The following is a 12,608-nucleotide window of genomic DNA, read 5'->3' as shown; positions in this document are numbered from 1 at the left end:
TTCCATTTATACACCACAAAGTGTCAGATCAATGTCTGATATAATCCAAATAAAAAATCAAATTTGAGGGAGGCTCGAGTAGTTTTTCATACATACAAGAAAATTATTTGTCGAAGCAGTTATAATATTTACATTTCAATTCAGGCACTCACTTAATATTTCTTTTTTGTTTTGTTCTTGCTTGCTTCTGAAATTAAATATTAATAACGACTACCTTATAATTTGGATCAACCTTTGTGTGTGTTTTTCTGCTTCTGCACATGGACTGACATTCCATACATATCTTTTAATAATTCATACAGAAATTATTATTCAATATACCATTATTCACGTATCCAATTTGAAAAAAATCACCATGAATTATCAGCAGTTGGTACAATGTATCTATATCTATTTCTGCCTAGCCACACTTCATATTTTTATTGAAAAACATTGCAATAGAAACATTTTTGGTACTCGTCGCTCATATTACTTTTTTTCTAATATTGACACAAAATGGACAATACGATTTGGAGAAAAGGTAAAGACTAGGGAAGTTGAGTGGGCAATCAAACGCATATTTGCTTTACACTTCCCTTGTCTCAGCTAAAGGCCATCTCAAATATTGACATCACCCTGAAAGATTAACAAAATCAACAATCATCAAAGCTATAGATTTCTCAACGATTACTGTCTTCCCTTCTTTAGTTTCATAGACGATTAGTGTATTCCAAGAAGAAAATAGTACAGGAGAATTTATAAAATACAAAAGCTAAGAAAAACATTTCAATAGTCCAATATTTTCACTGTGAATGACAAATTCGAGAAGTTTTATCATCTGCAATCAATAAGTTTTCAAGTTAAACAAATCATTTATAAAATAAATGAACTATTCAAGGTACTAGAGAAAAAAGCCAATCGCGCTACTTTCTACTTGAGAATGTTGTAAAAAGTGTAAACTACTAAAGAATTAAAGGCGTGGCTTCATTGAATGAACGTTACTATACATATACTCAAACTCTATTTCCTAGAAAGGACCAGAGTTATTTATCATCAACCTATTATATTTTGAATAATATATATATAATAAATATTTTCTCTAAATTTAGATTAATATCAATCTTAAATCAAAATTTTTCAGGTTTGTCGAAAATATTTCAGACCTAACTGTACTATCAAATAATTTCCGTGTGCTCAAATACAAGCTAACGAAAACGGAATCGGTTTGAAAACCATGTGCCGATGAGTCAGTTTGATACAATTTACTGCCTCCTTAAATGATGACGCGTCTTACGTCCTTCGAATCTCTGTGTCCTAACGTCAAGACGTCGGGTCACTGAGTAGGCAGCAATCTCTTTTTAGGGGTTAGTTAAGTCCTTTGCTCCCCAATAAAGACAAATGAGGAGGTTTGCACTTATTTCTAGAGACGTTACGTGTTCGGAGTAACGATTCGACAACATCATTTTATTTACTATGATTGTAGAGAAAAAGAAATATCAAACCTAAGGTTGATCTGTTATTATAAAGGATTTCCAAGAAGTGAGAAAAATAAATTGAAAACAAAATGTTTATAAATACCTTTAAATAATATTTCATGGAAAGATGAGTGGATTGAATCTACTGTTTCAGGAGAACACTTCTCGCATGATTTAAGTCATACCTTACCAACAGAAGTCAGCTTGTAAGGTATGATACAACGATGTCATCTTGCAAGCCAATAGAATATAGCGTGCCCCAAGGCCCAGTACTAGGCCCTATTTTGTTTCTTCTATTTATAAGCGACATCGCCTATCTAGACGTCAGTGGTAAAATATGCCTATTTGCAGACGACACTAGTTTTTCTTGGAACAACCCTGATCTTACGGCATTTAATAGGACCATATCTAATGACCTAATCACCCTTAAATTATGGTGCGATTCTAATCTTCTCTGTCTCAACGTTTTTAAAACAAAAGTTTTATCATACATTGCACCCTTTTCTATTAAACAACACCACCATTGATGTTGTGGAATCTATAAAATTTCTTAGTGCTTGTTGTGGACAATTCCTTGAAATTGGAGTTACATATTGCCGCCTTATCTAAAAAATTAAGTTCCTCCTGTTTGGCGCTGAGATCAGTTTCCAACTCCTTAACAGTATATTATGCCCTGGGGTACATATGGTGCGACTCAATTTGAGAGAATCTTCAAACTACAAAAGAGAGATGTTAGATATTTACACGGATTGAACAGCAGGAACGTCTTTAAAAGATTTAAAATTCTGACTCTTCCTTCCTTATTCATCTTTGAATCCGTTTGCCTAATTCGTAAGCACGGTTCACAAATTTCAGAAACATCGTTACACGGCTATCCTTCACTCAAGAACGCGGAGCACAACCTTCATATACCTACTCCACGTTCAGCATTAGTTAAGGGCTCAATATTTTACAATGCAAAAAATACACAATCACTTGCCAAGCGGTAGAAAACCAACCTAGTACCAGTATTCGCTGATTAGTAGATTTTCTAAAGATACCATACGTCACCATTTGAAAATAGGTAATATCTATAAAAGTTAAAAATTCTCGACGTTCGAGGTCTCAGTTTGAAGCCATTATCAAAAGAGGGGTGGGGATAGGGTGGTTGTTCGTTCATTGGTGATCTAATTCGGTAGTCTCAATTTGCCTACTCAACAAAACGAGTCACCCCTTATTTGGTTAATTCCAATGCCCTAATCTGCCTACTCCTTGGAAATGGAAAGTTGGAACAAATATGAAATGAATAAAAACCTAACCATAGAAAAACCGTGGACATTAACACTAAGTTCAAACATTTTATAATTTTCTGTTTCATCTTATTATTTTGTCGACGATATTCCTAAGAGTAGGCAGATTGAGGCTTTGGAAGAGGTGAAACGTTGCGTGAAGTAGGCACATTGTGACCACGGAATCGTATCACTTCTTAGTGGAAGCCGAAACCTCGAGAATTTTCAAAATTCCAACGCGGTTCATATATATAGTTACACAGAATAAGATCGAAGGACTTGGTGGTATAGACTTCAGCTTTACTTCGAATAATAAGGCTTTCTTTTCGTAAAATTATTTAATAAACAAACTGAACATTCGCAATCGACATCCTTTATACTTTCATGTTTTTCTGGAAAGCAGCATAGCAAGAACGAAAGTCAAGAGCAAAACAGGTGAACTGAGAGGAAATTGTAGATGTTCTGATTCAGTACATAGATAGCAGTCAGAAGATTGATGGTATCCACCAATTCTACATTATACGATAAATCCTTGAGCGTTTTCCTTTGGAACATGTTCATTCAAACTCAAAATATGTGCTAAATCAAATCTGGAAATACTTTAATTTTACATAGGAGTTAGCGAGATACTATCAGTGCGAGTAGGATATCGATATTCAAGCTGGAGTCGATAATAATCAAACCAACAGAACATGCCGAGAAAATAATCGCTTGAGGCAGGAACTTGTAATTTCCCTCCCTTGTACCGACATACACATTCCGGCAACATTATAATTCTCCTCCGCAAATCGTTCAGTAGCACCGGCCATTGTCCAGGGAAATGTCCAGTTATCTATTATGTATTAGAGTCACGGTGCTTCCAAGATGTTTTACATCCCTACGTAGTTCGACCAAGACCCTGGGGTATGCATTTGTCAAAGTCAATAATAGACTCCCGCTATCTCTTGTATAATAGAACCGATATTGCGATTTTCATTATTAACATATAAACGAACATCTAGATACTGCTTTTGAATAACAACAGATAAGGGAATGCATCATTCCATCTTATCCCTCGGGACAATATTATTGCACTACTGCTAAAAAAATATGTTTTGAAGAATATCCTGAACATCAATTATACTGGAAGATAGTAGTTTTACTGCACATTTTTTTACTAGATCTGCATGGAAAATAATTGAGGGCTGACTGTCAGGTCCAAAATTTTCAAAACTCTATCTTCTATTTTCTGTACAAACTAACAAAATATGCTTTTGATACATAGTTATTGAGAAATTCTTTTCGAATCAGTTCATTTCAAAAATACAGATGACACATTTACTTGCATGGAAGACCCTTAGTAATACATCATTCCATGATAAAGTCAATATTTTTCCAAAATCTGTTAGACGACACAGACATTCATTCGTAATAGAAAGTGTTTTCTGAATTCATAACTCTATTCTTGACTTTCAAATCTAGAGAAAATACAATCCTACAATACAACACACTATCACATAAGGATCATTCGAATAGTACAAGAGGAGAACAAAAATTTTGTAAAAGTGGCAAATTATAATTCTTTAATATAGTCTCCTTGTTGTTCGATACATTTGACCCAGCAATGCTTCAACTACTTTAAACGGGTGAAATAACATTTTCTCGAGATCTACAAAGTACATCTCCGTGGCGACGATGACCTCCTCATACAACTCCAATTTCTGCCCGGCCTGTAACTTTTCAATTTGGAATGAAACGTCGTCGCAAGGCGAGAATATTGAAAATACGGTGAAAAAGGTAGCAGTTCGTAGTCCAATTCGACCAAGATGTCGGTAAATAGGGCAGAGGTGTAAACAAGTGCATTATCATGGTGGAGGAGTACTTTTTTCTTCGCCAAATGGGGATGTTTTTTGTTCAATAGTTCACCATAGTACAGGCCTGTAATTATTTGCCATTCTTTAGAAAACGGAGGCCGCCATCTTCCGGGTCGATAGGACAGTCCTGGTCTTCAAAATTTCTCGCAAGATATGACCCACACTATCGTTTCAAATGCCTACAGTTTCACCTCAATAGGAGATTGTAGATTTTTGTCACGTTAAATTTCCAGAATTGTCGGTTTCGGTTGACGGTTGATGTCAAAAGAAAAGATTCTCCATACACAGCATCTAAGAGCTCTTTGATTTGGTTGGATATTATCTGAAACATCTAGAGCTCAAGATTATATTTGCTTGATATACCCTATACAAGATGTCAATTGGGAAATGCATCACCCTCTATAATTAGAGCCTAATAAAAAATGTAGAAGTATACCACGTCACACTTATTTTTAGGCGGAGCGTCGTAGGCTGGTATTCAACTGAATTACATCAACTCTCTAGTGAGGGCGGACACAACTTCTGAAGTCTAAAATGGAAATGAGATTAAAAGAGACCTTATTTTGAAGTCATTTAACTACCTTTTTAAAAATAGCATATTCTTAATCTCTCTTTTAAGTACATTTGGGTAAAATTGTAGTTCTTTTATGTATCAAGTGTCTTCAATAAAGTCCTACTGTTAGTGTACATTTAAAGAAAAGAAAAAAGCGCCCAACCCCTAACCAGCAGAAAATTCTGCAATAAGTAGTTTCATTCTCAAAAATAGACTTATATACATATCTTAACAAAAATTTCAAAAATGTTTTAACTGGGCTCTTTTTTAAGCCGGTACTACACGATGTGTTCAACGTTTGCACCAACATTCACCTTCCAACGTAGGCTAAACATTGGACGAAGTTAGGCGCAGCGCTGCCGACAAACGTGAAAAAATATAGTGTCTGCGAGTTACCGATTTTTCAGCAGATTACTTGACAAAAATGTGATGTTATAAATTCTTTTAAAATAAACTGGATGATAATGGTGATTTTGATTTTTCATTCAAAACGCACAAGAGGACAAGAATTGTGTGTAGTTGTACCACAACTGTTGGTTGTAGCTTCGTTCCAATGTTGGGTGCTCCTTCTACGCGGGTCAAAAAACCGACTGTCCATGGCCAGCGTTGGAAGAACAAATTTGTCGAATGACATGCGCACTACGATCACAAGATGCGTCCAACTAGACCAGCGTCCAACGTTGGAAGCATTAGAGAACACTATCCCTAAGAATACTCTTTAACTGGATATTATACTTAAAATTGACACCTTGAGGAAAATCAACAATAAAACCAACAAATTTACCTACGGATTCAAAATTATTACCTACATGAATTTTAAAAAGGATTAAATTTGCTTCATCTTTTGATTCAATCGAGTATATCTGCATCATAAAATCTAATAACATTTTCGAATGTTTCTTTGAAAATAAAAGCTTACCTGAACAAACTGTTATTAAAATCTTGACGTGATTATAAAAATCTCTCAATTCGCCTTTACAAACAGTAATTATTGAAATAAGCACCTTTTATTTACAGTTTGTCTACTAATAACTGGTTACTTTACCTTCACAAGGACTTTTTCGTTAATTATGCATCTCTCATCACCAATTTGTAATTTTCTATTTATGAGTTTTTCAGGTCTGAAGTATAGTTAAAATAGACGACGGTTGACGATTTTTATTCATTTTTTTATCAGATTTTGTTGCTTCAATTGCGAAATCGAAATAATTAATATGAAATCATTTTTATTCATTCTATTACTTGCGTCTGCAGTAATTAGTATTATAGGGGTAAGTTGAATTATTGTTAACAGAGATTAGATGCTGAATTTTTATACATTTTATAGATGAACGAGAAACAGATGAAAGCAGCTGTTAAATTGGTTACTAATATGTGTCTGCAAAAAACCAAAGCCACATCTGGTAAGATTTTCAAAAAACGTCTTTATTAAATATATATATATATATATATATATATATATATATATATATATATATAAGCGGGAACGTGGCAATAAAACACCAATGTGGATTGTGGATTAACTAATTGCCACGTTCCCAATAAGAAACCGCTCATATTATAGCTGGTAATATGTACATATATGTTCATGTACAAGTTTTTTTTACAAAATTGTTTTTCTTCTGTTACACAATAATTGTTGATATGTTTCTAGACGTCCTCAGTATTTTACTCATATGTCTTTTCGATTATTAAGTTTTGTATACAATGCATGCAGATATCACCAAAAAATAGTCTAGATACGATAAATCTGGAAAGCTAGCAGTCCATTATATGATGTCCCTTCTTCCACTCCATCTGTTCTAAAAACATTTATTTTAGTAATATCGAACAGCATCACTAAGGGCCTTATCATACTAGGGGATTGGGAGCGTCTTCAAAGCGGAGCTGGCGCGCAACGATCACGACGCGAACGCACGAATAGCAGTGTGAACGCCATTTTGTACTGTGTAATTTTTTAATGTTAAAAACATACCTTATAGTAATTACGAGCCTTTCTTTAGGTGTCCCTGATAATCTTAAATGTGTGTCTTCGCACGTAAGTACGAAATTTTTTTGGATTATTTTTCGTCTCCGGTATCTTCGAAATAACAAAGCCACCAGTAGTGTTTCCTCCTCGGAATCCATTTTGTTAATTAGTGTATTGTGCGCTAGAAACACGCGACGAAAACTTTGAATTTCTGCCAGCTGCGGCATGTTCGCGACGCATTCGTTGCGCGCCTGCTCCGCTCCGCAGCCGCTCGCAAACCGCTAGTATGAAAAGACTCTAACCGAATGTTATTGCTAACTGCGTTTCTTATTGTAGAAACAACACACCGTTTAACATAAACGTGGCTTAATCGAAAAAGACAATCTTACTCCTAAAATGAGAGTCCGCATCTGCCCTCTTGCAATTCTCCAACTGCAGTTTTGGTAGTTTGTTTGCGATTTGGATCATTATATAGTTTATTGAGTCTCTCTTATTAAGAATATTTATTCTTTCCTGTTACCATAGAAGTGTATTAAATGTAGAATTATGCGGTCTTAACCGTAATAGATTATGAAAAACCGAAAACATACTTATACAAATTTGTTATTTTAATGTAACGGTGTACTATATTTACGTTTAATCGACTTATGCAGACATCCTAAATTATTTGATAGTTTTTATCAATTTTCTCTAAACCTAAGAGAAACAGAAATATTAGCAAATTATGTTACTTTGTGAACATACTGTATATATCACAACTAGCTACTGACTCCTAATTTTTCTTACCTTGATGCAACTTGGTTACAATTCTCAAAAATTTGGAAATTATGTTTATATTTGAGCTTTATTATAGTTTCTCCAATCATCAAAAGCTTAATAGGAAGAAGGTGTTGATTGCTCAAACGCATACATAATATTTCTGATTTAAGGAAAACGTGTTGCATTGTACAAAATATTGTTAGGAAATTGACCTACTTCTTAAAATATTTTGATACAAAAATGAAAAACTACTTGCTCTATTCTCGGTCAATATGAAACCTTCCCAACGGTATTAGAAAATCTCAGATCATCTAACCCAAAAGCGCCTTTTCCATTTCAGAGGACATTGAGAAAATGCACAAAGGAGATTGGGATGTTGATCACACTGCTATGGTAAATATCAATAACACATACTTTATTTAAACTTCTCTAGGAATGTAATATCCTTTATGAATTTATTTCGACCTTTTATCGGAGAAAAACGTTCATTTTTTATTTCTTTGAGATTAATAGCTCTACAACCAATTTTTAAAAAAATATGATCAGGAAATGTAGGTGAGTTTTGTAAATAAAATGAAAATCGGAGCATTTTTATTAATAGGAGCATGTTTATTCAATCGAATGTAGTTACACTATGGATAAAGAACTAGCAAATACAAAAAAACTTTAATGAATTTATGAAATAATATTTTGTAGTTTCAGTGAATTTTAGAGATGTATCACAAAAATAACTATTCTGGAACTCATATTCGTGACAGAACTGAAGGCACATTCACAAGTCACAATAGTCAAGTAGCTGGCTTCAAAGTTCAGTAAAAGACTAATTTCTTTCCTTAGTCTTTAATCTAAACAGGTTAATTTCGGATCTCTATAATTGAAGTTCGATGTAAATGAATATTCTAAATATACTAAACGAGTATGTTTCGTGCTATTTTACGGTAGTACCAGCAGGCCTTGAAAATATCAAATTTGAAAGTAGCTTGTCACATGCGAAATCCTTAATCTAAGAAAAAAAAATGTGCACCACGTGCACCAAGTATCCCAACATCTACTTGGCCCTTCGGTAAAATAGATCATCAATATCTTGGTGACGCCTAAAGTAGATCCCCTTAAATATACAAAATATGAGTAAGCCATCATGTTAAAGAAAAAATTTGCCAATTGGTAGACAAAAAGCTTATTTGCTGTATCATTATGTAATTTCTCTACCATTGATAATATATATATTTTTCAGTGTTACATGTATTGTGCCCTCAACTCATATAAATTGGTGAGTAAAACATTTTTAGAGCATTATCATGAAATGAACGATATTCTCCTTAATTACTATAATTGGAAATCCAACCATAGCTTAAGTATGGTATAAATATATTTTGCATAATCGAGTTGCTGGTTTGGAACCTTGAGATACAACTAATTAAAGAAAAAAATTAATTTAGTGAGGAGGTTTCAAAATACAGGAAATTATTTTAATCTGATAACAGGTGTAAATATTCTGAGCTTGGACTCAGAATTACGAGACATAGCCACTGGTCCTGATGGAACATCTCTACCCTACAAATTGGAAAGTTCAACCCACACCAAAAACAAAAAAAAGATATCATCAATATCATCAACGGCTTTCGTTAAATATGAATGCAGAAACTTCCTGACTATGTCCTCAACGTATAAACTGCAGCTATAGAGAAATATCGAAGGTTATTGACAGGTTCTGGCATGCCAACTTTATAATTAAATCTATTATCCTCCTTTATCGTATGGCTTAGTAGCTTTCTCACAGACCGGTCCATTCAAGCCACCAATGATACATACACTTAAGAAGGATCTGAGGTCAACACTGGTGTTCCCCAGGAATGCATCTTATCAGCTACTCTTTCTACAACGGTCTAGTCGGCAAAACTGCTAACCCGATCTATTGTTTCGCCAACGAGGCGGGCGCTGCGGCTCCGGATTTAGTTATCTCTGGACATAACACAACTTGAGAATAGTACTTTCTACGCGTTATTAGTAAAAAAGGAATAAAAATGTACGTGATCTGTATAATATTTTCTCGATATTATGTAATTTCGTGGGACTTCACATAATGAACGTGTACAAAATTTTGTTATTGAGTTTAGTCATCTTTTTTTGTCTTTCTAGATAAATAAAAACAATACACTAAATTACGAAGCTGCAATGAACCAATTAGGTGAGCTACCAGAAAGGTACAGAGACTCTGCACAACAATGTACCGATCAATGCCGAGATGCAGGTACAATATTCTGCAATATAATAAAAAAATCAGTACCTAGCAAGGTACTATTGTATTTATATTGAGAACTTCCACCGTTACGGTATTTTCATTTATTCTTATCTTGGTTTTAGTCGTTTCGTTGAACGAAAAATGTACAGCAGCATACGAACTTGCAAAATGCATGTACTTTTGCAATCCACAGGTATAAATCCGAAGTCCAATAATTGATACAAAAAACCTCTTTTATTATATTTTTCAGAAATATTTTCTTCCCTAATTCGGAGAGACCTTCAAATTTAAATAATATAAAGCTGATGAAGGTAATCAAGATATGATTAAAATTATTACAAAAAAAAATTGTAGTTTCCTTATCACACCTTTCCAAAACAGGTTTAAACCAACGTAGATGCATAGATGCCTTAAAATATAAAACAAATCGTACAGCACAATGTGATTTTATTCATGAAAATTATAAGTAATTTTTCACGTTGAATTGAACAGTAAATTAGAATTTGTCTGAATTTCTATATATTTGAGGTAATATTAGATATAACCATACACAGATCTGAGCAGCTTTGAAGAATAGATAAAGATGGCATTGGAAATACTAAGAAATTGAAATTCCAACAAAACCAGAAAACCAAAATCAGATCATACGCAAAAAGAAATAAACTAATGACACAGTGTTAACACCTTCCTCTAATTTAATGGCAGATGTTATAGTATTAACTGTTAACACCTAGAATATGAAGCATAAATTGATAAATCTATTCAGTGTCGGATTTGAAAAAAAAGACAAAAGAAGAAACGAAAGAAAAATACATCAACCAATCTTGTCAACAAAAACCAATATGTGGAAACAATAATAATAATATAATAACTATGCCTATAATAATAAATATAAGGTGTATCAAAAGAAAATTCACCTTTGTATTGTTCATTGCGCAGCAATGTCCTTATGGAGCATTTCTCGGGAGCGGCCCGTGCGTTGTGTCTGCGTGAGTTTTACAAAAATGGTAATTTGGCGACTGGAGCAAGAAGAAATTTCTAAAATATTCGTAATGATCGTCACTTAAATGATGCACCAGGCACTCGACTGCTTAGAAAATAGGTCCGGAAGGTTTTAAGAGACCGGATCAATACTAGATAAATCAAAATCCGGTCGACCAGCCGTCTCAACCATTATGTTGCACAAATATCAGAAAATCAGAAACCCTTACATTCACCTATAAACTGCGATGTCATCGCGAGGAACTATAGGTACTTACTTTTTGAAGATGAAAGGGAACGCACAGTTACCGTGAATTCAGAGCTTTATGAGCAGATATTAGATGACTTCTTCATATCTGAACTACAGAACTATATTGGTTATAACCAAAAAACATGGTTCCAGTAGGACTGAACAGCTTCATATACATCCAATAGATCTGTACCACGAAATTTTTACAAGCAAATGGATCTCCATAAGAGGTGACATAAGTTTATGCTAAGAAACCTTTTTCCCCACTACCTGCCGAATAGTCATAGGCAATATCAGTGCTCAATTTAAATAGTGCCGTGGGCCCAACGATTTACATTTGGAAAATATTGTTTTTAAGAAATAAATTCTCAAGCAATGTAACAAATATTTTTCTAATATACTTCTTACTTCTTACAGTTCACATGATCGTCTGGGCTACTCAATTAATCCTCGTTGGCGTATCCATTCTCCAAAATGTACTCACTCGGTGCATATCAAACTTGTGCCTCAAATTTAAGCATTTGATGGTCAAAAGCTAGCGAAAATGTTTATTTGATACTGAATACTTTATAACTGCTAATCAAAATAAGATACATATATTGGGAATAATAATAACAAGTGACGAATAGTAATTTTTCACTTTTGATTTTACAACAAATGCATTGAAGCTGTGAATTGATGAGTAAAACTCCTTCGAAAGAATCTGACAAAAGAAGTTTCTAGTACTGTTTCAAACAATGAGAGGTTCGCATGCTGCATTGGAGGGATAGATAAGAAATACATACTATTTGATAATATCATGATAAGTAAGCTTGTATAAATTCAAAATATAATAATTTCACAGTGTCAGTTTTGTTATTTCATAGCCGTATTTTATTATTATCTAATTTTCAGTGAGTAAATCAACAATTTATTTTCTGCACTTTTTATAGAAATCTCTAATACTAAACAGTTTGCTTAGTATACCAGGTAAAGAAAACGATAAAACTATAGAAAATACTGAGGCGTTACCAGAGTAATGAATCTGCCAGAAAAAATATTATTTGAGAATTAAGCGTTTTTCCATTTCGGACGGCTTCGTCCAACTGATTTATTACACCTGTTAGATCTCTGGATTGGCCTGTAGAAATAATTCCTACGAATGAAAGAGAGAAATTCAAGATTTTCACTGGGTTTCTTTTGATTTGTTAGTTATCATCTTAGTAACTATCCAATTCTACTTGAAAATATTATTCTCTTATTCTAATTGTCTTTTTCATCCACATGTATTGAAACCCTA

The 12,608-nt window shown here is 33.8% G+C and overlaps 1 protein-coding gene across 2 annotated transcripts; it reads left to right on the top strand.

The window, feature by feature from the left end:
• Positions 1-6,316: 6,316 nt before the first annotated feature.
• On the top strand, positions 6,317-10,420 carry LOC130451001 (general odorant-binding protein lush-like). Of its 2 annotated transcripts, XM_056789784.1 has the most exons (7): positions 6,317-6,399; positions 6,456-6,531; positions 8,197-8,249; positions 9,091-9,126; positions 9,996-10,107; positions 10,221-10,291; positions 10,349-10,420. In XM_056789784.1, exons 1-7 carry the CDS (start codon positions 6,343-6,345, stop codon positions 10,364-10,366), a joined length of 423 nt encoding a protein of 140 aa, XP_056645762.1. In that variant the 5' UTR covers positions 6,317-6,342; the 3' UTR covers positions 10,367-10,420. The 2 variants fall into 2 exon arrangements, with proteins under 2 accessions (XP_056645762.1, XP_056645763.1); XM_056789785.1 differs by lacking the exon at positions 9,091-9,126.
• The last annotated feature ends 2,188 nt before the right edge of the window (positions 10,421-12,608 follow it).

Source organism: Diorhabda sublineata, chromosome X (genome assembly GCF_026230105.1).
Source record: "Diorhabda sublineata isolate icDioSubl1.1 chromosome X, icDioSubl1.1, whole genome shotgun sequence".
Classification (NCBI taxonomy): Eukaryota; Metazoa; Arthropoda; class Insecta; order Coleoptera; family Chrysomelidae; genus Diorhabda; species Diorhabda sublineata.
This window is presented reverse-complemented; position numbering and strand designations above follow the sequence as displayed.